This window comes from Pyxicephalus adspersus, chromosome 6 (assembly GCF_032062135.1).
Source record: "Pyxicephalus adspersus chromosome 6, UCB_Pads_2.0, whole genome shotgun sequence".
Lineage (NCBI taxonomy): Eukaryota > Metazoa > Chordata > Amphibia > Anura > Pyxicephalidae > Pyxicephalus > Pyxicephalus adspersus.
Window position 1 is genome coordinate 15222221 of NC_092863.1, and position 22331 is coordinate 15244551.

General features: G+C 37.3%; 1 protein-coding gene across 1 annotated transcript in view; it reads right to left on the reverse strand.

Annotated features, from left to right (window-relative positions):
- Positions 1-670: 670 nt before the first annotated feature.
- Positions 671-22331, reverse strand: part of NGFR (nerve growth factor receptor) — a 54509-nt gene continuing 32848 nt past the window's right edge. The window contains exons 3-6 of the mRNA XM_072414739.1: positions 15565-15921; positions 9525-9732; positions 8724-8872; positions 671-7154 (exon numbers count right to left, since the gene is read on the reverse strand). Of these exons, the coding sequence (XP_072270840.1) occupies positions 6856-7154; positions 8724-8872; positions 9525-9732; positions 15565-15921 (1013 nt within the window). The 3' untranslated portion in view covers positions 671-6855. The remainder of the gene's footprint in view (positions 7155-8723; positions 8873-9524; positions 9733-15564; positions 15922-22331) is intronic.

The window sequence follows — 22331 nt, forward strand, 5'->3', positions numbered from 1 at the left end:
AATTACTTTGGGTTTCAACTCGTATGGCTTTGGACTTTAAATTGTGCGCAGTGTGTTCATGTCGCCTAAGTTTCACACATACACATTGGGTCTGATTTATTAAAGCTTTCCAAAACTGGAGAAGATAGATTATCATTGGATAATTTGTAGCCAGGCCTCAATATTAATCTCACTTGTGTACTGATCCTTACATATGTGAGCTAACTTATGTTCAATGCTCTCTGCTGTATGAGCCTTCTGCTGTGTAAATAATTTGTCTTGCTTCCCACTTGTTCCAGGGAACCCAATAAAGGACACCTTGATAGTTAGGAACTGACCAGAAGATACTTAAGCACACTTGAGATGATTTTCTTGTCCAGTGGTCCAAAAGGTCCAGAGAAAGGTTTTTCCAGCAACAATTCTCTTGGACATTTGTACAGGGTTTAAAGCCAACCTAAACTCGAAATTTTTCATAACCCTTTTATATAAAGTAAAAAAACGAGAAATGCGCACAGCCTCCCAGGATACCTACGTCACGCATCCCAGGGGGCTCTGACTGCTCCTTCCATGCATGCCCGGCAAGGCATAAGAAGCCTTTTCTTTAATGGAAGAAAAAATACTGCGTAAAGCAACACACACACATACACTGCTCGAAGACAAACATTGGTAATAATTCAGTCCAATCACTCACTAATAATTATAATGTTTATTTTTGTAATTGTCAATCAAATTATTTTACATTGGATGGGTTGTAAGGGAAGGGAGGATCTAGGTTTATCACAGAATAAAACATCGAATATTTACAGTTTTAACAAAATGCAAAAAACGGCAGAACAATTTAAAAAAAGAAAAAAGTAAACTAAAAAAAGAAAACAAAACTTTAACATTTTTATATTTTTTTTATATACAAAAGTGCTCTAAAAAATTATTCTTTTAAAATAGCAAAAATGTTGCAATTAGGATTTGTTACAGAAAACCAACATAGTAAAATAAAGGCACATTTTTGTTTAAATAATGGTAACTAGGCCTACCATATGACCTCTGACCTCTTAGGTTGGGGGATGGGAATGACCTCTGGCTAAGTGCTTAGCTGCTAATGCTGACTTCAGGCCGATCGATCCACTGGAATTCTTCTTTGCCCATTTTTTAATGAACTTTAAACGTTACACCAGAAGCTAAGGATATCTGAGACATCTTTTTCAGCCTTTGCTGAATAGCCTTGGCTTCTGAAGCCCGAAACCTGACTCCTCAACCGGCTAATTGTCTGTTGTAACAGAATTATACATTTAAAGGGTCTGTCCACCTTCACATAACTTTAATTTATTGGCTTGCACATGCCTTAAGGAAACATTTACTAAATCCTTTGCTGTGTCAAATTTGTGCTTTTTATTCATAGATAGAAAAATGGTTGCCACTCGCTGTTGGATACAACATAGCTCTGATGTACAATATATGTTCAATCCACAAAGGTATTACACTAGGATAGGGATCCTTATTTTTTTTTATGTGAGTTATTTGCAGTCAAATGAGATTGCAATAACAGTCACATGGACAAAATAAAAATCCTTATCCACATGTTGGGCTGGATTTGCTTCTTTGGGGTGCGTAATGTTGCATGCCAATTTACGTAGCAGCAAGCAAAACCATTCTTTTTGAATGAATGCACCAAAACAACGCCAAGTATTTACTAATTAAGGCATTGACAAAGCAAAGATTTAAATCCAGCTTCATAAACCACAAGCCCAAATCAATTCATGAGATGCATGAATGTATTATGTATATCTTATGTATTGTATATGGCAACCTTGTGCAGCATCAACAAGTGTTTAAATCCAGCAGCTGTACATGATGATATAAAACCATATAAAAAAGCACAACATGAATTAAAAAAACAGCAAAGAAATGTGAAGGAGGAAAAGCCTTTAAAATGAGCAAGAAGAAAATTAAACGGTCAGTCCACCCAAATCAGATTTAAGGAATTCTTAATACCTGGAGTTGGTAGATGGAGCTGGGAGCCCAGGGGCAGGTAACTACTTCTGGTTGGTTCATGCAACCTAAATCTGATTGAACAATCTGTTACATTTTTCAGATTCTCAAAAACAACATTATTATAGTGCCATTCCTATATAATCCAATTAATATCCAATCAGGTCCTTATCTCAATGAGGCTTGTACAATTAGATTATAACTTGCATGGCAACTTTACCAGACCACCATCAACCCACAAGTAAAAGTCTTTTGGGTGAAATGACCCTTTAAATAACACTTTCCAGTAATAGCTGTGAAGCACTAATAACATAATGCAGCGTATCAGCATCTGACATGGCTACGGAGTGATAGCCAACAATAAATTTATATAACCTGCTGGAACCAGAGGACAGTTGTCAGTAACCATATTGGTTGTAGAAGACTGAATGTCAGAGACAGAAGTCAACAAGGAAGGATTATACAAAGCATTAATATGGCTTTTGTTAGGCATTGCCTGTTTTAATTTCCATAGACCCGTTAGTGTTCAGTCTATCTGACATTATCTGGTGATCAGTTAACACCACAGTGTTTTGGTTTTCTTTTTATTGCCCACCATACTTGGATTGCTAAAGAATAACAGAATGAAACAGAAAAGGATTATTGGGTTTATCTACTTGGAGTAAATGGAGTTATGGGCTGCTACAGCCACTGGCAAACTGACATCCAATCAGAAATTTACATAAAACTGACTAGTAAAAGCTAAATTTGATTGCTGCTTGATCTTCAAATTAAGTGTTACATGAACCTATAATTAAAACTGAAAAACATGAATGCAGATGTCCACAGTCAGATGACAAAATTCTCTAAATTGTGAGCTAGTCCCTTTTTATTCTCAGACTGATAGACCGATAATAAATTCAACCCAGCTGGGGCTAGGTCTGTTGTCCTGGACATCCAACAACAGGGGTGAATTAAAAAAAACTGGATGCAATCGGGACTTAATATCTGTTGCCAACCGCACAAGTAGTTTTTGTTATTTAAGGGTATTAATTGTTATAAGCAACACAGAAAATCTTCGGGTTTATATAAAACCATATATTTCCAATTGGGTCCCCGTTTCACCTTTATGAAAACCATTGGTCAATATTTGTTTGATAAATGTCTCTCTCTGTGATATCACTGAATGGCTGCTACATGCCAAATCCTTATCCTGCCACAAAAACCTATTCAGAGTACCCCCGACTACTTGCTACTTTGCCTTACTGCCACCCAAATTTCATCAAATCAATCCTAATATTTAATAACACCTCTTCTATTGGCCTTTAATATGGGCTCCATTTTGTACCCTTAAGGTTATACAATATCTGGTATATTGCTCACTAGTATCTGGTCTATTCTCTTCTATGGATCATGATATCTTGTCCTTTTTATCCCTGAGGGTGTCACAGGCTGGAGGTAATTAGGATGGCTGTCTATCAGGCAGCAAAAATGTTGGGTAACATAACAAAATATGAGAAACTCTTGTTTACCCCACAAATAGGTTTTTGTGTTATATTTAGAATAAATCATGTGCTAACATGGGCGGAGCAGCTGACAAATTCATACAGCCTTCATGTTTAACATAACCCTAAAATGTATATGCTTCAGTTCTGTGCTTCCAGTTTCTCAGCCTTTTAACCCCAGAGGAATCCTTTCCAGGTTCTCGGGTGTCAGGGAACTCCTTCTATAATAAATTAATAAAAATGGTATTTGCAGCTGGTTCTGCCAAGTGGTATTGTTTCATTAAACCCTGGTTGAGAATGGCCGTTCCGGAGGCTGTCCCATGCCTGTTCTCTTCCTTCCCTTTATATTATAGTAGAATGAGAATACCTCTTTAACCTATGGAAATGCCACAGTTGTATTAGTAATATCCAAAAACCGCAACACAAATACTTTACTTTAATGCTTGAGGACTAGGCTAACCAAAAACTTGTAACGATATTGTGCACCGAAGTAGCTTTAATAATATTATAAGACACCCAAAGACAACTCATATTGGTTGATCTACTAAAGGAGTAGAGAATATCCATTATCCAAAATGTATGTTCACTTAGCTCAGTAAAAAAAAGTTGAATATTTGCTTTAAATACCCAGTCATGTGCAGTAGAGAAAAGAAGAAAAAACAGCTTTTGTTAGCACTCGACTGGATGATAAACTCAGTGCCAACTTACTTACTAAACTAAGTAAAATATCACTTTGCAAATGTAAAATTCTCTACTCGTTTAGTAAAAAAACTTGTTTCATAAAGACTTGTGTGGTCCCCAGCTTGGACTGCTTCAGCTAATAAAGTTGCTACAACATTTATAAAAAGTAAAAATATCTTTTGGGTTATTTAGACCAGAACAAGGGTATTTTGTATTTTTTAGCTTGATCCAACATGCAAAGGCCCTGTAATGCCACTCACTGCTTTCTTATAGGTTCAAAAGGAAACTTACTGTAAGTCTTCCAAGTGACTACATTACTATAACTAAAAATGGTCCAACTTCTGTACATGGATTCTATTATATTAGTAAATAAGCTTCAGTTTATTTTATGGCCAACCTGGTTAAGTTGCATTGATACATTTTTTATGTTTGCTGTGAACGTTGTGATTGTCTGTGCACCTGTACAAAGAGAATCCTAGCATGGTGGAACACTTGCCAGTAAAACAAGATTGTGTAGTAAATATTCTTGCTGTAGGTAATGATGTATAATTGGTCCACTTTAAAGCATAACTCTACATAAGAAGATATAAGAGAGTGAAATGTTCAGTTTTGTCAATAAACCCTTTGACTTACCTCTGTTACTTATGGCTTTTAGAGGATCCTTTGAAGCAAGGAATAAAGGACCACATTTTGTGGATGGAACATTAAATTTTTAGCTCTGGGTCATTTTTCTGGATGTCGCAGTTCTGTACTGTAAAAAGGGGGCTTATTGAATAAAGAGTGGCAAAAGTATACATTTGGTGTACTTCATCCAAAATTATTTAAAGTGAACCTGTGCTAGACAAAACCAGCCCATGAAACTGGCTCATGAATTCTCTAACATTTGCATTGGCTACTTGAAGAAGGGAGAAGGACACACTGGGTAAATGAATCCCAGCTGGAGCTAATGGTGGGTTCATTCCTTGCCTCCATTGATATGGGTTGGTCAGGTACTGTTAAATGACTCAAGAGTACATACTCCCCCATACTTAGACCAAGTGAGACTCAAGAGTACATACTCCCCCATACCTAGACCAGGTGTGACTCAAGAGTACATACTCCCCCATACCTAGACAAGGCGTGTCAAGTAACAAAACTAGAAAGTTGGCAATGGGTGCATGAGATGAGATGGCATCCACTATGGCCATCTCTGTAGTTGCTTTAAAGGCCAGGACAGAACAAGTTGATTAAAACAAAGTTGAACATTTCACTCCCTTACCTTATAATATCATATGGTACTGGAGAGGTAAAGTTACTTATGAAATCCTAATGCATGTGACACATTTGTCTACACCAGTGTAGATTCGTAGGTGGTAATGCAATGGCAGTTCATTTGACATCCATACAAGTAAAAGGCGGCATGTGACAAAAGGTGCCAATTGGATTTTAATAAACCACTGATTCAATTAATGTTTTGCTGAACCCATGGACAGGTATAATGACTACCCATTGTCTACATATTAGCCATTAAGGGCACATTAATACAATCCACACTGATTGTTTGGCATTAATAGCAAGAGTTGGAAACTATTGGTCTATAGATCAAAGATCAAATGTAGAACTAGGCACTTTCCTTCCAGTAAGTATTCCAGCACAATTTCATTATTTTCTTCTTATTATATAAAAACTTAGCCCATGCTCCTTGTGTTTTAATCTAATAAGGTTTAGCAGCATGAAACATCCCATCAGGTAAATGTTTTAAGCCACTATGGCCATCTCTGAAGTTGCAAGTACTTTTATCAGTTGGAAAGCTGGAGTCACAGCTTATTGTTACAGTTCAGCCAGCTGTCAAAAATTCTAATACTGATAATCTAAAGGAACACACAACATGAGTCAGCAAACTATTTACCCTCACAGAAGGCTGACAACTTTCAAAGTGGGTTATATGGGACAAGTAAAAAAAAAGGGGTCCAGAAGTATCTTCCGGTCTCCTGTAAGTCTTCTGGCTGTACAATTAAATATGTGTTTTAATTTTATGAATAGTTATAGAGAAATAAAGGTTAGTTTCTGATTATTTCCAAGGCAAATAACTCAAAATCTTAAAGATATATCTGTATATGTAGGCAATGGGTACATTTAGGAACGTCTCTGGGTCATAAAGCAGCATTACCTGAATAAATCAATAAAACCGTAGAATTAGGGCACAATCCTTGTGCAGCATAAGGTGCTGTATTTCTAAGTGCGACTGTAAAATAACCTTCAAAATCTAAATCCACAATAACCCTCTACTGCACAAAGCCTACAAATTCCCTTAAAAAGATTCTGGAGGGTTGAAGAAAATAGCATTTTGGGGTAGGGTGGGGGGTCACTAGTCACGGCCTAAAAAAAAACATGTAACCAAAAAGATTAAAAAAGACTGAAGAAAGGGGGAGGTGGGTGCACCTTAGAATTCTCAAAAACAATGTCTGAACATCCACAGCTTGCAACTCCTTATCTTAAAGTCTTAGGTCCATCACAGTGAGAAACCTGGAGATGCAGGACATCAGAGGTCCATGGAGAAGATTACACGCCACAATACTGAAAATAATGCTTCAGTGCAGACGGATTATCCGTTAATACTGGGTATAAGGGAAGGATGAGGAATTTCAAGGGGGAAGGGGGCAAACTTTCCTTCACATCTCGTGCGGGATGCTCCATTGACTGATATCAACATGAAACATCTTCCTTCTGTCCTACTATGTCTCGATTACACTGGCGAGGTAGCAGTGGAGTCGCTGTACAAGCTCTGCGCGATGTCCTCCCTCTGAATTTTGCGAAGAGCTGTGTACAGGGCGTCGGTGGTGGCACTGTCCTTGTTGGACCAGTCAGAAAGCAGTGCTCGTACTGGGAACTCTTCCCTTGTAAAAGTATCTATGAGTTCATCTTGGTAGCCAAGTTCTCCAGCCAAGTTTTTCCATGTCTGCTCCAAGGAGCTGGTCAGGAGCTTTTCCACCTCTTCTTGTTTGTGTGGTGGGAGGCTGTTGTAGAGGTGAAGGTCATTTTTGCCTACAGAGCAAATCAGATAATTACCAAACAGTAAAACAGAACTTATCAACAGGTCAAAAGGTTCTACTCTTATCATAGGGACAATGCAAACATCCATGGGTATTAACAACTTGTTAATCAGCACCAAAGAAGATATGTCAGATCCCTGAAATTGGTTGGCTACCTTCTTCAATAGATATTTTAGAGATTGGTGGATTCTCTTCTAAATTCTTTGGATATAGGCATTAACCTTCAGGTTAAGGGAGTGGAGCTCTTGTGCTTTGTGGTTTTATAACACCTAAGATTTCTTTCTATGTACACATGTACAATCATTGTTATTGGAAAGGATGTTTCATGAACCTTTCCAACGAGAAACGTCTGCACGATGCATGAACGAGTGCTGTACATACAGCACCGTTCTGTTCTTTCGAGAAGGGAGGGGAAGAACGATGGAGTGGCACCCCACTGCACTCTCCCCCCTTCACTTTCATTACGATTGTTCCTCGTCCACTGTCTGTGGATCAGCCAGGACGGTCGTTCGGACGATGGACATCAAACGCTGAACACACGCAAGATTCTCGACCCTGAGCCATGGACTGCAACTATTGCACGTGTGTACCCAGCCTAAGATTTAATTGTTATCTGTGTTGCCATCAAAACGAATAACATGTACTTCCTATTGCCAGAGGTTTGAGTCTACTTGCAAATCCTATGTCCAAAAGCAAAATTAAATTTTAATATTACATTTAAAACATATTGTCGTAAGGTGGCTAACTGGAGTGAGAATTTTAAGAAAGCATGTACAGTATATATGTATATATGTTTAACGAGATAGCTGGAGAGCAATTCATTTAAGCTAAAATTTTAAGCAGCCCAAAAGCATAAAATGTTATTACTGTAAAGTGCCTAGAAACAGTTTAATCTGTTACATTCTTAGGAAAAAATATCCATAAAACTTTAATAAAATCTTGGCAGTATTTCAGACTTACTCTAACACCTGCAAGGTTTACATGGTTTATGATTTCTGTCAGGTATAAAAATGCAGAGTTGTAGTAAAGATTCAAGTCTTTACCTGTGGTGTGGTCCTAACTAGAGGGTCTAATATATTGCTGAATTCAGCAAAGGTCTCACTCACAGGGTGAGTATACTTTAGGAACAACCTTCGTAGCTGAACATGTGCAAAATGTTAAAGGAACAGAAAACTTAAACTCCTATTTCTATTATAAAAGTTTCCTATATCGTTGGCAAGCAAAATTACTTAGAAACACTCTATGCAGGGGAGATTAGGAAAAAAATAACATTGATGTATTGACATCAGCACTGGATTACTATACAGTATACTACAAGGGATTGTTGCATGACCGGTGCCTGGCACTATGATGTGAGCATTGGAGGGAGGTCATGAGATAAAAACACTGCATTTAATTTAAACGGCCACTACATATCCTAAAACATTATAACTTTTTAATAACAAGTCTATTTAAAGGCTTAGGAAATCATAAAGTGTGGGAAGCTATATGTTGTAAGACCCAGCCAACTTTTTATTTAAACCCATAAAAAAGTTTGTTTGAATGACATCATCTTCCATACCTTGCATATGTCCTGCAGGTTGTTCGGCAGTACTGTCACTATTGACAGAGATCCCACTGTCGCTGTGTAGTTTCTCCCCCTCGGGGGACGGAGTTTGGTTCACTGTATGGCTATTTCCTCCTTGCTTGTTCTTCTTACAGCTGTTCCACCTACATGAAGATGAGATAGCGAATGATCACACACTTTCTACCTAAAACATCACACAGCTCTCTCATATTTACTAATGAGTTTTAAAATGATGGAGAAAAAAAACAAAAAAGAAAAAACAAAAATACAATCTATGTTATTACGTAGTGAAGCTTCTCATGTAATTCCACCATACTATCACAAGTAATTTTTGGATTTACAAATGGAGGGGAAACGGAACTAGAATGAGAACATACCTACAGTATAAGGCCTGGGTGCATTTTAGCCATGATAGATGAATTGGCATTATAGATATGATTGGGAAGTATTGAATGGTTGGAGCGAAATGTTACAAGTCTCTGTTCCAATTTTAATTGTTTTTATAAAATAAATAGCTTTACCACCAATTTCCACCCCAGCATGTAGATTTTACTTTTCTATAATCTCTTTTAGTAACTTCTTAGTATATCAGTCGTCCACAATGAGAACTTGGGCAATGATGAAAGTCCTCAGCATCTAGCACTTTCATGTTGTCAAGATTCGGACTTATGAGCTATCCCATGATAAGATTCCTTTAAAGTTAGAATTTGAATGGGTTTCACTTTATGAGAATTTGAATGGGAATCGCTTGATGTTTCTCTTTATTAGAAAGCGACCTCACTACCACTTACTTACCGCTTAAAAACAATGAATGCCACCAGCCCAGCAATAACAGCAGCCAGAATGGAACAATAGACAGGAATGAGGTTCTCTGCAGCCCCACTTGGAGGAATAGGCTGCGAGCCCCCTGGAGTTGTGGCCATTATCTCCGGATCAGTCATGGTGGTGTCCTGGTAGGTGGTATTGAAGAAGGGAGTGACTGATGCCACACGCGGGTTTGGATCTACAGAGACAAGCACAGAAAAAGAAAGTTTGGTTATAATGGGAAATATCCAGCAAATATAACAGGGATCATGAGTTTTATTTTATAAAGGATCAGCAACCAAACTCTTAAAGACCACAGGTAAGTTCCATCAGTTAATAGGAAACTAATAAAAACTGGTTGCAGGTGGAAATGTGACATTTTAACATTTACTACTACATATTTGTCTGATTAAAAATAACAAATCTAGTTTCAAAAATATGTATGAGGACTGAATAAATTAAATAAAATACATGAGAAGTGTTTCATGACATAAAATTATTATCCTCTTTACGTGGTTAAAATTGTCCTTCCAGGAATGCAATGTATTCTCTTGTTACTTCAGTTTCCCATGATTATTTTACATTTTTACATGCAGCTTTTTAAGTTTGCCTTTGGCAATGACAATGGCTTATTGCCAGCAGTGGAGAATATTTTACTGGGGATATCTGTGTCTTTCCCAATTTCTTTATATGCCCCAAGCAAAGCAAGGGGGATGATTGTCAAGATAGAAAATTTTTTTTAAGTTAATTGCGTGGGTAACTTTTGTTTCTTAGAAAGAGGAAGGTAACAACAGTTGCTTAATGTGTACTCTAGACAGATATATATAAAACAAAATCCATATTAGACTTCATACCAAATATTTGTAATGTCATGAGCAGTATATCTCAGAATTGGTTTGAAGCAGCATAAAGTAAATACACTGCTATAAAGGACCAATAATTGTTTCAATTCTTTCTAAAGGGTGACAGCGCACTGTTCTTGCCTTCCAGTCACTCTCCTGCATTGCCCTATCTTCTTTCATAAACTTTATGCATCCATGCCAATGCATATTCCACCATTGTCACCTTTTTATAGCCCATTTTGAGTGTTTCGATGCAGTACATGTAGATCGGAAGTAGCTGCAGAGACTATATGAGTACTGGGATGCAAATGAAGAATGCTAAGGGGTATACAGTATATCCAAATATAAAAAAGACAAATATTTATGATACCCAGTTATCTACTTTAAGAATATGTATAAGTTTGGAGTTATTCCTATTCTCTCTTCAAAGAACATGAAAGTTTTATTTCGCCAACAAAAAGGAATTTGAGGAAGCGAATGTGTGTGTGTGATTCAATGGCCGTATGATTCCCATAATTCAAAACAGATTTTAACTTCCCAGTCTGTAAAGACTCTTCCAGCAACAGCGTGATGTGCCAACGATTCTATCTTGCCAAATTGCCTGCAAACGCACCCAGAAATATGCTTCAACCTGTCACTTCCATCCCCTTTAGTGTAACACTTTGGAAATGGCTGTTGGATTTTTTTTAACCTTTCATTTTTTTCCAAAAACATAATGCTTGAGTTCAATTAACGGAGTGATGAACTTGGAAAGAAACTGAAATGTTTTCATCATAGTTGTCAGGACAGAATATTCATATTAAAGATTTAGTGAAGTTGTATAGGGGATGAAAAATACATCTGCTTATGGACTTGTAAGGTTTAACCCAGTATAGTTTATATATGTGTATATATATATATATATATATATATATGTGTATATGTGTTTATTTCAAGTATACTTTGTATATTTTTTACATCTTGTATGGGGGTTTAACATATAGTTAGGATAGTTTAGGGTAAGGTCAGGGGTATGTAAAAGGGCTTAACTATTGGGTAGAGTTTAAGGCTTAGTATTAAAGGTTATTTTAAGGCTGATATAAAAGAAACAAATCAATGCAGCTCTTTGTCTATTGAATGTATGTTTTTGAATAAGTAGTTTATGTTTGACCTGGACCTATGCAGCATGGCTGGAGAAGTAGAGGAAAAGCAATACAATAAGCCAATTAGTGCTGAAAGGAAGCAGAGTTATAGTGAAACAAAGAGAGCTCATCCCTGTTCTGCTTCTCTTTCTACTTTCAATGCACAGGCTGGGCAACCTGGGCTCAGAGGAACTGGGTTGAAGGATTCTGGCCAGAAAACTAAGGACATCTAGTGGCATAAAAAAATAATGCAGAGGCAATCTTTACATTAAAAGCGATTAGAGCAATAAAATCTGGTTTTGGGGGGATGCTAATTAACCTGTCATGTTTTTGGAATGTGTTAAGAAGACTATGAGAAAACCTCTGCAAGCACAAGGAGAACATACAAAGGTATAAAGGTTAATGTTAGTGGTATGTAAATGGGAAATACCTAAAACTTGCTAGCCAAATACATTTTCAGTTTTCATATTTTTCATGTGTCTTCCTTGTACAGTAAGCAGACAAATGTTTTCCAGTCTCCCTCTCCCCCATGAAAATGCACCCTGCAGAGCATTGTGCTTTACGAAGAGATGAGTTGGACAGAGATGGCCCTGTTATGGTGTACGATGCCCAGGGGCAGTTTCCTGTCTTCCCTATGTCACACAATAAGGTCACTGTGAGCAATTAGAACAATGAGTCACAGACAGACTGATGGACCGGACCATTACATTGATCTATTAGTGTGACGGTAGATCTTATGTCATTACAAGTGTATGTCAGTATAAGGGGGGGCATAAAGCACAGGCAGGCATACAAGCGTGGATAATTGCAGCCTGTGCGTGTCTGATCTACCAGCATGTGTTCTATTAATTGCATATGTAGAAATAGCTTTGAATGTACACAAGTAAGTGAGCATTTTATTGGGGGAAAATACTCTATACAAACATTATCAGGCTTATTGGGTAAAGCAGTGCAATGACGATGATGATGAGCACAATGTAGTAACCAACGGCAATCAGATTTTTTATTACTGAATTCATATCACGGAAAGATTTTTTGCCTTTACTTTGAATTTTAAAATAAGTTCGTATCTTTTCTACAATAGTTAAAAATAAAAAAGTCAGGTTTTTGGCAGAAGAGACATGCAAAAAAGTCTGTTTTGCCAAAAAAAAAAAAAAAACTTTTTCCCTGCTCCCAATAGCATTTTGTATTTTTGATGCATGTGCCGTTTGGTTCATTGTAGAACCGAGGACCACTAAGAATAGACCTAGATAGGGACAATGCTCCTGCTTTTCCTGTGTTATTGGCTGCCCCATGTCTGGAGAGGACCACAAGGGACCCAGAAGAGTCGGCATTAAAAATTATGGCTTTGGGGGATGCAGTGGTGGCAGGATCCTGGACTTATCATTACTGCAGTGTCCCAAGAGAAAGGTCGGTTTGTGCAATGATTGCCGATTATGGCAGAAGCTCACCCACACCAACCATCATAATTCCGCTCCAAAGCCTATGTAAAGGCAACTTAAATATCATAAAAAGTATAGCAAACACTGTCCACAATATGATACACTTAAATGGTACAGATGGTTTTTTGGCAAACAATATTATATATTCTTAACAATTCTTGATGGACGGTACAAAAGAACATGAAAATTGCACAAAAATAGCTCTAGACAGTATTTAACTAACCAATGAGCAATAGTTTGTGCATAGAATCCAGCGTAAGCATATTGATGTAAAAATCCTCGCATATGTGCAATGAGTTTACCCGATGCGTTTCGCCCAATGTAGGCTTCCTCATGGGTAATTGCACATTTGCCCATTGAGAGTTAAGTAATCTTACACGATATGGTAGTATGTATATGTGCTGGTACACCCCGGGGGGAATGTAATAGGGTGATGACAGCCTGATCAAGGCTGGGGTAGAAGTGTCCATTAGGGAATTGGACGCCGATAGGAGAGCCAGCTGCACGGTAGTGTTGGTTAGAGGGGGGGAAAAGTCAGAACTTCTATGAAGTTTTATTGCTGTCTGTAACTAAGGGGAGGAGATTATCTCATCCATTCATTATTCATTATGCATCCTGTTTATAATTGTCACTGCACAGAGGATAGAAGAAAATGTCCAATGGGGACAAATGTTTTGATGACTTGCTTAGTTTTCAGTTGCATATCCAAGATAAGAAGTGATGAAAAGTCTCCGCCAAGAAGGGCAGTTGCATGATATACAAGGGCCCTTTATTTCTCCTTCAGTGTTGGTACTTGTCCATGATGCAAAGAAGGAGGAGTAAGGCTTTGTACACATGTGCAATAATTGTCGTTAGAATAGAGATTGGAATGGGGGCACTCCGGGACAATTAGGGAAAGAAATGGCTAGATGATGCTAAATATCCTACAGCAAGGGAATGAGGGACAGGCTCTGTCTGATTTTTATGATAACTGTAGAACGCTCACAGTGTGTAGAAAAGTCAAAGTAAACAATTTATTATAGAAGAATTCATATTTAAGGATAATAGTTCAATTCAAGGAATTGTATTTATTGCCCTTGGTAAAGGGTCAGGATTTCTTATTTCTCCTGGATTGCAAAATCAGCAGCCATTCACAAATAGTTTTATTTTGCTTGGATCAAAGTTGTGAAAAGATAAACTTGATTGACTTGATTGGTATGCTTGCATATATTAAAAGAAGCAAAGTAAAGTTATCCTTTAAATCCCTTGGCGGCCACCCAAAACCAGGACACCTTTAAGTCAATAAAATACGAGCATTAGATTGCCCACAAATATTCCCGTATCATTACTGCTATTGGATTTTTTCATTCCTGGCACTTCCACCTCATTATATCATACTAAGCCTTTGCTGTGTATAGCAAATAACCTGTCTCATGATTTCTGGGAAGTAGGGTTTCAATTAAATATATATAGCATCCCAAATATTTCTGGCGTATTATAGAGGGAACTGAACCAAGATGTCTAAAGGCTAGGCCAAGATTTCATTGGGATTAATGACTTTTCCACAATTTAATAACCAAATGTGCTGAAAGGCTACTGCAGATCCAAAAACAGTGAATATTCGATATTTCCTCAGAGAACCATTGCAAACTTAAAGAGACTCAGATCTCTGCAGAGCCTGAAGGTGAGAACTGCAGGGACCTAGAGGGACAAAAACTCCTCCAAACCTACCCATTAAGGCTGACTGCCAGACTTATCTAATAGGGTACTTTCTGACTATTCTGGGTAGTATCCGTGCATGGGGCTGTCAAGGGTCTTCAATGATGGACTATTCATTGTTGGAGACACTTCAGGTGTGACTTTTGGGGAGGGCTCCCTCAAACCTATCTGTTATATTCAAATGCTATCTGTTGTGATAGGGCACTTTAAGACATTTTTAGTTATCCTCTGTTCTTGGGACTGTTGAGGGTTGGTGGATCCACCATCCTGTATGGTGGAATTTGGGTGAACATGGTTGGATCATTTATCAAGTGATAAATAGCCATGGCTACAATGTAAGGCTCTTTAAGAAGGTTGGAAAAACTATCAATCAAAACTCAATTGTATGGGGCTGAGGATCGCTAATTTGGGGTAATCATAGGACTTCTATTCTCCACTTTTAGAAGCTTGTTTGCCCCCAAAAAAACATAAAAACTATAACAAAAATCTGTTCTCCAGGTTAATCCCTATATTTTACTTATCTTACAATTAAGGAAAATAATGTTCAAGATGAGCTGGGGGTGGTACAAGAGGTTTTTCTTCCTTTCCAGCCTAGCACCTGGAGAAGAATGGGTATAAATCATCCTCTTGGGGGCACAGATAAAATCTAACAAATATTCTACACTTTTAGTGAATTTTTATTTTTGCCTGTATGCCCAGTGGGAGGATTTTTCTGTACTCGCTATTCTGGCTTTCCATATAGACATGTGTTAGGATAAAGCAATAGCAATAAAAAGCACAGTGTATTGTTGTTAAAAATATATCTTTTTTGTTATGGTTGGAAGAGAGAACTGGAAGTGTTTAGTGGGCACCTTTGGTTCGGGTTCGGCTCTTGGCCGATAAATATTCTATATACATGTATTAATCCTTTCTATGGTCTTGTACTTACCAAAACATTCTGTGTCTGATATGGGTGTGCATTCTTGTATTGTTATCTCTTCATCTTCACAAATGGTGCATGGCAGGCAGGGGTCCATGTTGTTGTCCACATTTGAGAATGTCCATTCTGGACATTTTTCACACACGGTATCCTGGTTCATGGAGCAGGACAGGATCATGCCATATCCAATAGGGCATGTCCTGCATGGTTCGCAATCTCCCGTTTCTTCCCTGAAGAACCCATAGGCACAGGCGCAGAGAGCATCATCTGTTTCCACGCAGGGGGCAATCATACGTTTATTACCGTGGCACTCGGTACATGGCTTGCAAGCTTCTGTATGACTGGTAGTGTCAGAGTAGGTGACACCTGAAAAAGACAAAATGTATAATTCAACATTCATAAATCAAAAACCAACAAAAGAAGCACAGTAATAAGAACATAATGTGTTACTTGACATGTGGCTCATATTAAAACACAGGAATTCTAATTCCATTTATTGAGAAAAAAGGGAAACCTTTGGGGTGTATTTTAGGGTTATTTTGGGGTATTTCTTTTGTGGGTTTTTTTTACTGGTAAATAACAAGCACTGGGTTACCATCCTATCTTCTAATTTGGAACATATAACAACAAAGGTGTTACAGGTAGGTCCATGCTGTATGGGATGCATCCAAGACTGCAATGTAGATGGGAGCTAGAAATGGTTGCATGCTGTTGAAGATGATTATAACTACATTTTTAAGTGTATGTAAAGGCAAACCATTTTTGGATACAGTAGGGAAGAGTTTGGTTTATTATTAGGTTAAGGATTGGGATTAAATCATATAATGAAAAGCTTAAAATAAATGGTAATCTAAGTACCGGTAAGCTTTAGTAACTGATTATGATAAGTAAACAGTAAATGAGTTAGGGCAAATGACCCAAACAAAACACAATTTGCAAAAGCTTATGTAAACCTATGACTAATTTTACAAGAAATCACAAGGCAGTGATACCATATCATCCCAGGAATAAGTAAGTAGAAGAAAAGACACTAAGCTTTATATTATTGGATGCCATGTAATAGAGGCTAGTGCAGCATTTGTCGACCTTTTCAATATGGAAGACCCCTTGAAATAACGTACGGGTCTTCAAGCCTGTGCTAATTACTATATCCTCAGCACACAGTACATTAGTGTGGTGGTCAGTTGGAAGAAAGGTACAATATTAATAATATTAAACAGTATTTATATAGACCCAACATATTAGGCAGTGTTGTACAATAAAAAGTAATTAGGAAGAATGATCTCCCTTACTGATAGCTGGAAGGATCATTGGAGAGACACAAATTGCTCAGGGAACCCCCAGCAACTTCTAGAAAAACCCTGGGCCAATATATGACATAGCCAATAGTATTTAATGAAGTGTATAATGTGCAATAAATCAGAACAGCGTATAGAAAGATACAGTGGTGTCTGTTCTTTTATGAATATAATCTACATTTATATGTTTATAGTTACATAGTAGGTTGGAAAAAGACATCTAAATCCATCAAAATCAACCACTAAGGAAATAAATAATCTAGAAAACCTGCATATTCCAGATAGAAATACAGCTGATTCAGGGGAAGGCAAAAACATTATAAAACATCTTCTAAACAGCTGGCATTCTTTTATTTCCAGAATAAAGAATTAAACCCTAAAACTAATAAGCATTTTAATCTATAGGTCCAAATGTTCACACTCTTTGGGGTGTATGAATACTTTAATCTTCTGTATTATTTATACACAACTTTTTTGTTCTGCACTTTATTGAGATGTTTACACACTGTGAAGTCGACCTAAGAAAATACAAGCTATAAATGTTAAGATGGTTGCACCACGTATTGATAGAATAAAGAGCTATTGGACCAAGAAATTCAAATTCAGAAATTCATGGATGGGAAGAACAGTAACACTGCAGTTCTATCAGGGCTGACTCATCTGTGACTCACACTGCAATTATCCTCTCCACAATGCAGGTCCAAGTGGTTTAGATAACATCCGAGGACAGAAATAACCCAAAACATGCAATATTTATAAGCAACGATTGTTTTATTTATATATATATATATATATATATATATATATATATATTAAATCCCAACCATCTCATACTCTTCTGGGACTACTAAATACATTTTCCTGAATATGAAGTCTCTGAAACTGACACATAAAATGTAGAGAAGTACATCCCTCTGTAAAATGTGTAAATATTCTGACAAACATCCCTTTCTGTAGAAGATCAGCTATTTGGCAAACTGTCATATCTCTCCACTTACCTTCCCATGACTTTTTTAATACTGGTGTTCATTGCTAAAGAGAAACCGTTATCTATGGCTATCTGTAATAATCTGAATATTCACTCCATCAAAATATAGAGGGATTACTTGATTTTCAGTCATCTCATTTATAATAATGCTGTCAGGTTGTATATCTGCCTTATCTACTGTCTGAGCTCATTGCTGATAACAGACAATCAAAAAACTGTGGCGCTATTAGGATTACAAGAAAGAAAAAGAAAGAATTGATTGTTTGACAAATCCCAAACTAAGTGTCCGTTATTAGCCCTAAGCTCAGACAAGACAGCCTGTAGGGAGTACAACTAATAACGACATAAACCGCTATCCATGATAGATAAGTCTAAACTCTTATATTGACCTATGAGTAGGGATTCGAATGCTGATGATTCTTTGGACACTTCGATTTCTGCAAGAGAGCAAAGAGGTGGTAGGCAATACCAAGTATTTTACAATGCTGTATTTTGTAAAACGTGTATGGTAATGACGGATTATCTCTACATCATAAGTGGTCCATTGACCCTTTATATTCTTTTCAAACTTCCTTCCAGCACCACTATAGCCTGCAATAGTTCTTTTGCAATATCCAATCACATAGTTAATACCTGCCAAGGCTTATGTGCACTTGTGATATTTTATTATATTTCCAATTATTTTGATCCAGAAGATACCAAAAACTAAAAATTCATTGAGATGGCTGTCAATTGATTACCACAATGAGGAAAACATTTTCTTCTTGATCCCATGTTCGAAAGTCAACTGGATCATTATTCTGTTGCTGATTGGTATTAAAATAGCTGGAGCCATCCATTCCATTCTGGAAACTGAGTGTTGTCCATCAGCCTCTCCTTTCCGAACATTCCTGACCACGCGTGCAGCAAATCATTTTTTTTTTTAAGTTGGTGACAACATGGCTTTCCTAACTAAGTAGGTCGTATCCTTCTTTGTATATCCAGTTTGGTTGCCCATTAAAAAAATAATAGCAGACACAGGATACAAGTAGGAAAGCTGGCAGCCAGACAGAACCTTTGCCCACAGACATGTCTTTTTTTTATTAATAATACAAACTGCAATTATTAATCCTCCATTATATTATGCACCAAAATGTAATAGCACGTCATACGATATCTGTAATATAACTTTCCATTTTAAAATGAGGAGACAATTGTCTAGATTGACATCGTGTGTGGGAAGGAGACTTTCTAATAAATGCTCTAATGGCACCGCAGTGCCAGGAAGAGGGAAAAATATGACCCACAGAAGGGCAATTGTGTGACTAGTGTTTCACCTGTATGGAATAATGATTGTGCAGAGCTTCAATTTTACTGTCAGATGGCCCACAGAAACACAATTTACGTTGTCTGAATATTCATAACTTACAAAACTCATGGGCTTATTAAATAAGGCCGTGATGGCGTGCTGTGGCCCATAGTAAGCCAATCAAATTTGCTGTAACAAGATTAGGGAAAATGGAGCACTAATTGGTAGCTAAGAGTTGCTTTGTAATACTTCTTGCTTTACTGAAAACCTTTAATAGTTCTAAACGGTCAGTATTAAAGCCAAGTGTTAGTACATTTTTTTTACATTTTTTAAAGTTTTACACGTGAATAGGATCAACTTGGAATCAGATTATTTTCATATGAAATTATACAACATAAAAATTGCAGGAAAAAGTAAAGTAAAATCAAATATTTTAGGTTTTTGCAGGGTTTTTCTTTCTACGAATGAGGAACGCTAAAAAAGGAACTAAGAGAAACACTACAGAACAGCTTTTCCCACCTTATTGACCCCTGAGGAACCCTCATAATAATTTTTAGTCTTGGAGAACCTCCACTTAAAATAATTTTTTTAAGGGCCCTTTCATTTGTGGCCAGTGCCACACTTACAGAGGGCTAAAAAGATCCACCAGCAGTGTCTGCCAAGTGCCATTGGCCCAATAACTCCACAGGCAGCATAAAACAAGAGATGAATAGGCTGCACCTCAAGGAACCCCTGGTAACCTCAGAAGGATCTATGGGTGGGAATAGCTGGTATAGAATGCCACTTGAATGACCGCTCTGGGTTTTATTTGGGTACTGAGATTACAATAAGAATGGTGATGTCCCATATGGCTTTGAGAGATCTACACAAGGGAGGCCTTCACAGGTGAATAACAAGCATAAAACATGTTAAATGTACATATCTTTTAGAAAGATGTTAAAAAATGATTTGGCAACTGGTTCTCCTTAAAGGGGTATTGTCCATTTTCCAATTCAGGCCAAAGTGACAGTGTTTGCACATAGCACATATACCTACTATGTACCACTATGTACTATACCTGCTATGTTGCCACCTTTACTGCTGGAGCTCCTGTTAATGAATGGAGGCTTCACTGATATGCATTATGTGACACAGGCCTCATCAGTCCCAATTACTGTCACATAGGAGGGGGCAATGGAACCTGAACAAGTAGGGCATGACAAAATGGCAATAGAGTTGGTCTGGGCAGATGTGTCAGGGGAAGAGGGAATACTCAAACAATCTGCTCTGAATGAGAATATGCCTTTAGGTATATGTGTGCTAAATAATGTATAAATGTAACACAGACAACCTCCGCCAATTCCTTCATCAGGAATCAACTTGAGACATTATAGGGTCCAAATATCTATATGCACAGTAACTATTTAAGTCCTTGAATAAAAGTGACTAGAATCTCCGAGCCAGAAACCATGTGACCTTAGCAAAGGAAAAGCAATTTTCTGTCCATTAAGGATTTACTTTTATACTAAATAAAAGTGATGAATCAATCTGGATTTGCCAATTATCCACAAGCTAGGAAAAAAAACAGGCGATTTTGGGTTAATTCACATTCTATTTGCAGAAGATGTCTGTTTGATAGCAAAATGTGAAATAAAGTTAAAAATTACCATTATAGTTTCCCATTGAAGATTAAGTGCAATAAAAAAAGGAATGTTGTTCCTTATACCTGGTAGATTTAATACCAGCAGTCCCAAAATCAGGATTTCCAAAAAGCCCAGGCCTCTACTGTAATGAAAGTGTCAACCAAATAAAATGTGCTCCCAAAAGAGAAGACATCTTATGAACGGCTTAATGTTTTGGGTTAATATAATAAACCCACTTGTCACCCTTTTCCTTATTCAATTATTTCAACAAAAGCCTTGATGGTGGACATTTCATTGAAGAAAGCACTAATGAAAGACAAAGCTCTACTGTTCATCTCATTGAGCTTCTTCCTTGATTTGAAAGAATGTTAATCATTGGAATCCAGTAGTAAAAGTCATGGCTCTTCTGTTTCTTACACTTACGAATAATACATGATTGCTACATGCCTTAGGAATGACATGTGAAATGCTAATTTGTCCTGCATTTCTGTAATCTTTTCAAGAACATGGAAAGTTACTACAATACTAGAAATACCAGTTTACATCCTACCCCCAGCAGAAGCCCTATTAACATCAAAGATCGTTTGAGAATTTGCGAGTAAATGGGAATTTGTGTTGACAACCTTTTTCATCCGGCAAAATATATTTCTGGTTCACAGCAGCTATTCTTTCCCTCAACGGGGGTAACTGCGTCTTGAGGGTGCAAAAGAGCAGAAGAAACAAACTTTCTTATATGGAAATGTACACTCCAGGAGATGTCTCCTCCATTGAACATTCACCACTATCCAAGGCAGAAAATGATTAATTTACAAACGTGTTTGGTAAAAGAAACCTTTCAAATGTCTCTGGTTTTAAAAAAATGACTATGTATACACTTTAACCTCCACATCACAGACAATCCTGTAGACTGAATATTATGGAGTACTTTGACCAGGCAGTTCAATGGCTGAAGAACAGACCGCATTGTCATCTTGACTATTATTCATTTTCAGAGACATCTGTAATATATCTTGGCCTACGAACAAAAACCCTTGGCAGCCCACTGATCCAAGCAGCACCCATGTGAATGTGGATAGCTCCCAATCCAAGACAAACATGAACTGTTTCCGTCCAGGACAATGACCCCAACTAGAATCTCCAGGATCTAGGACAACATCTTTTCAATAATGTAGCTTGTCAGCTTGGGCAAAGGTTCAAATGTGTTGCAGCATGTTGTTTACTATTATATCTTCCAAAGTTAGTTATACAACTAATAGTTGTTTTTTATTTAAGTGCCAAATAATATGCTTTGAATTATGATGGTGTGCAAAAGAAAATGAATAATTAAAATTGATTGCAGATAGTTTTCTACTAACGATGTGTATGATAATTCAGAAATATGCTAAAATAATTCAAGGAAGCTGGGGGAGGTTAAACTGCTGACTTTTATCTGAAGTTGTTTGTATCAGAAGCCATGAAAATGTTGGGACATCCTCAATATCACTGGATACCGCCATAAGCTCACTTAATTCACTGATGATGTTGTCCTCTTCCTCACCAACTAACTAAAATCCCTTCCCCAATTTTCTGTCCTTGTTAGC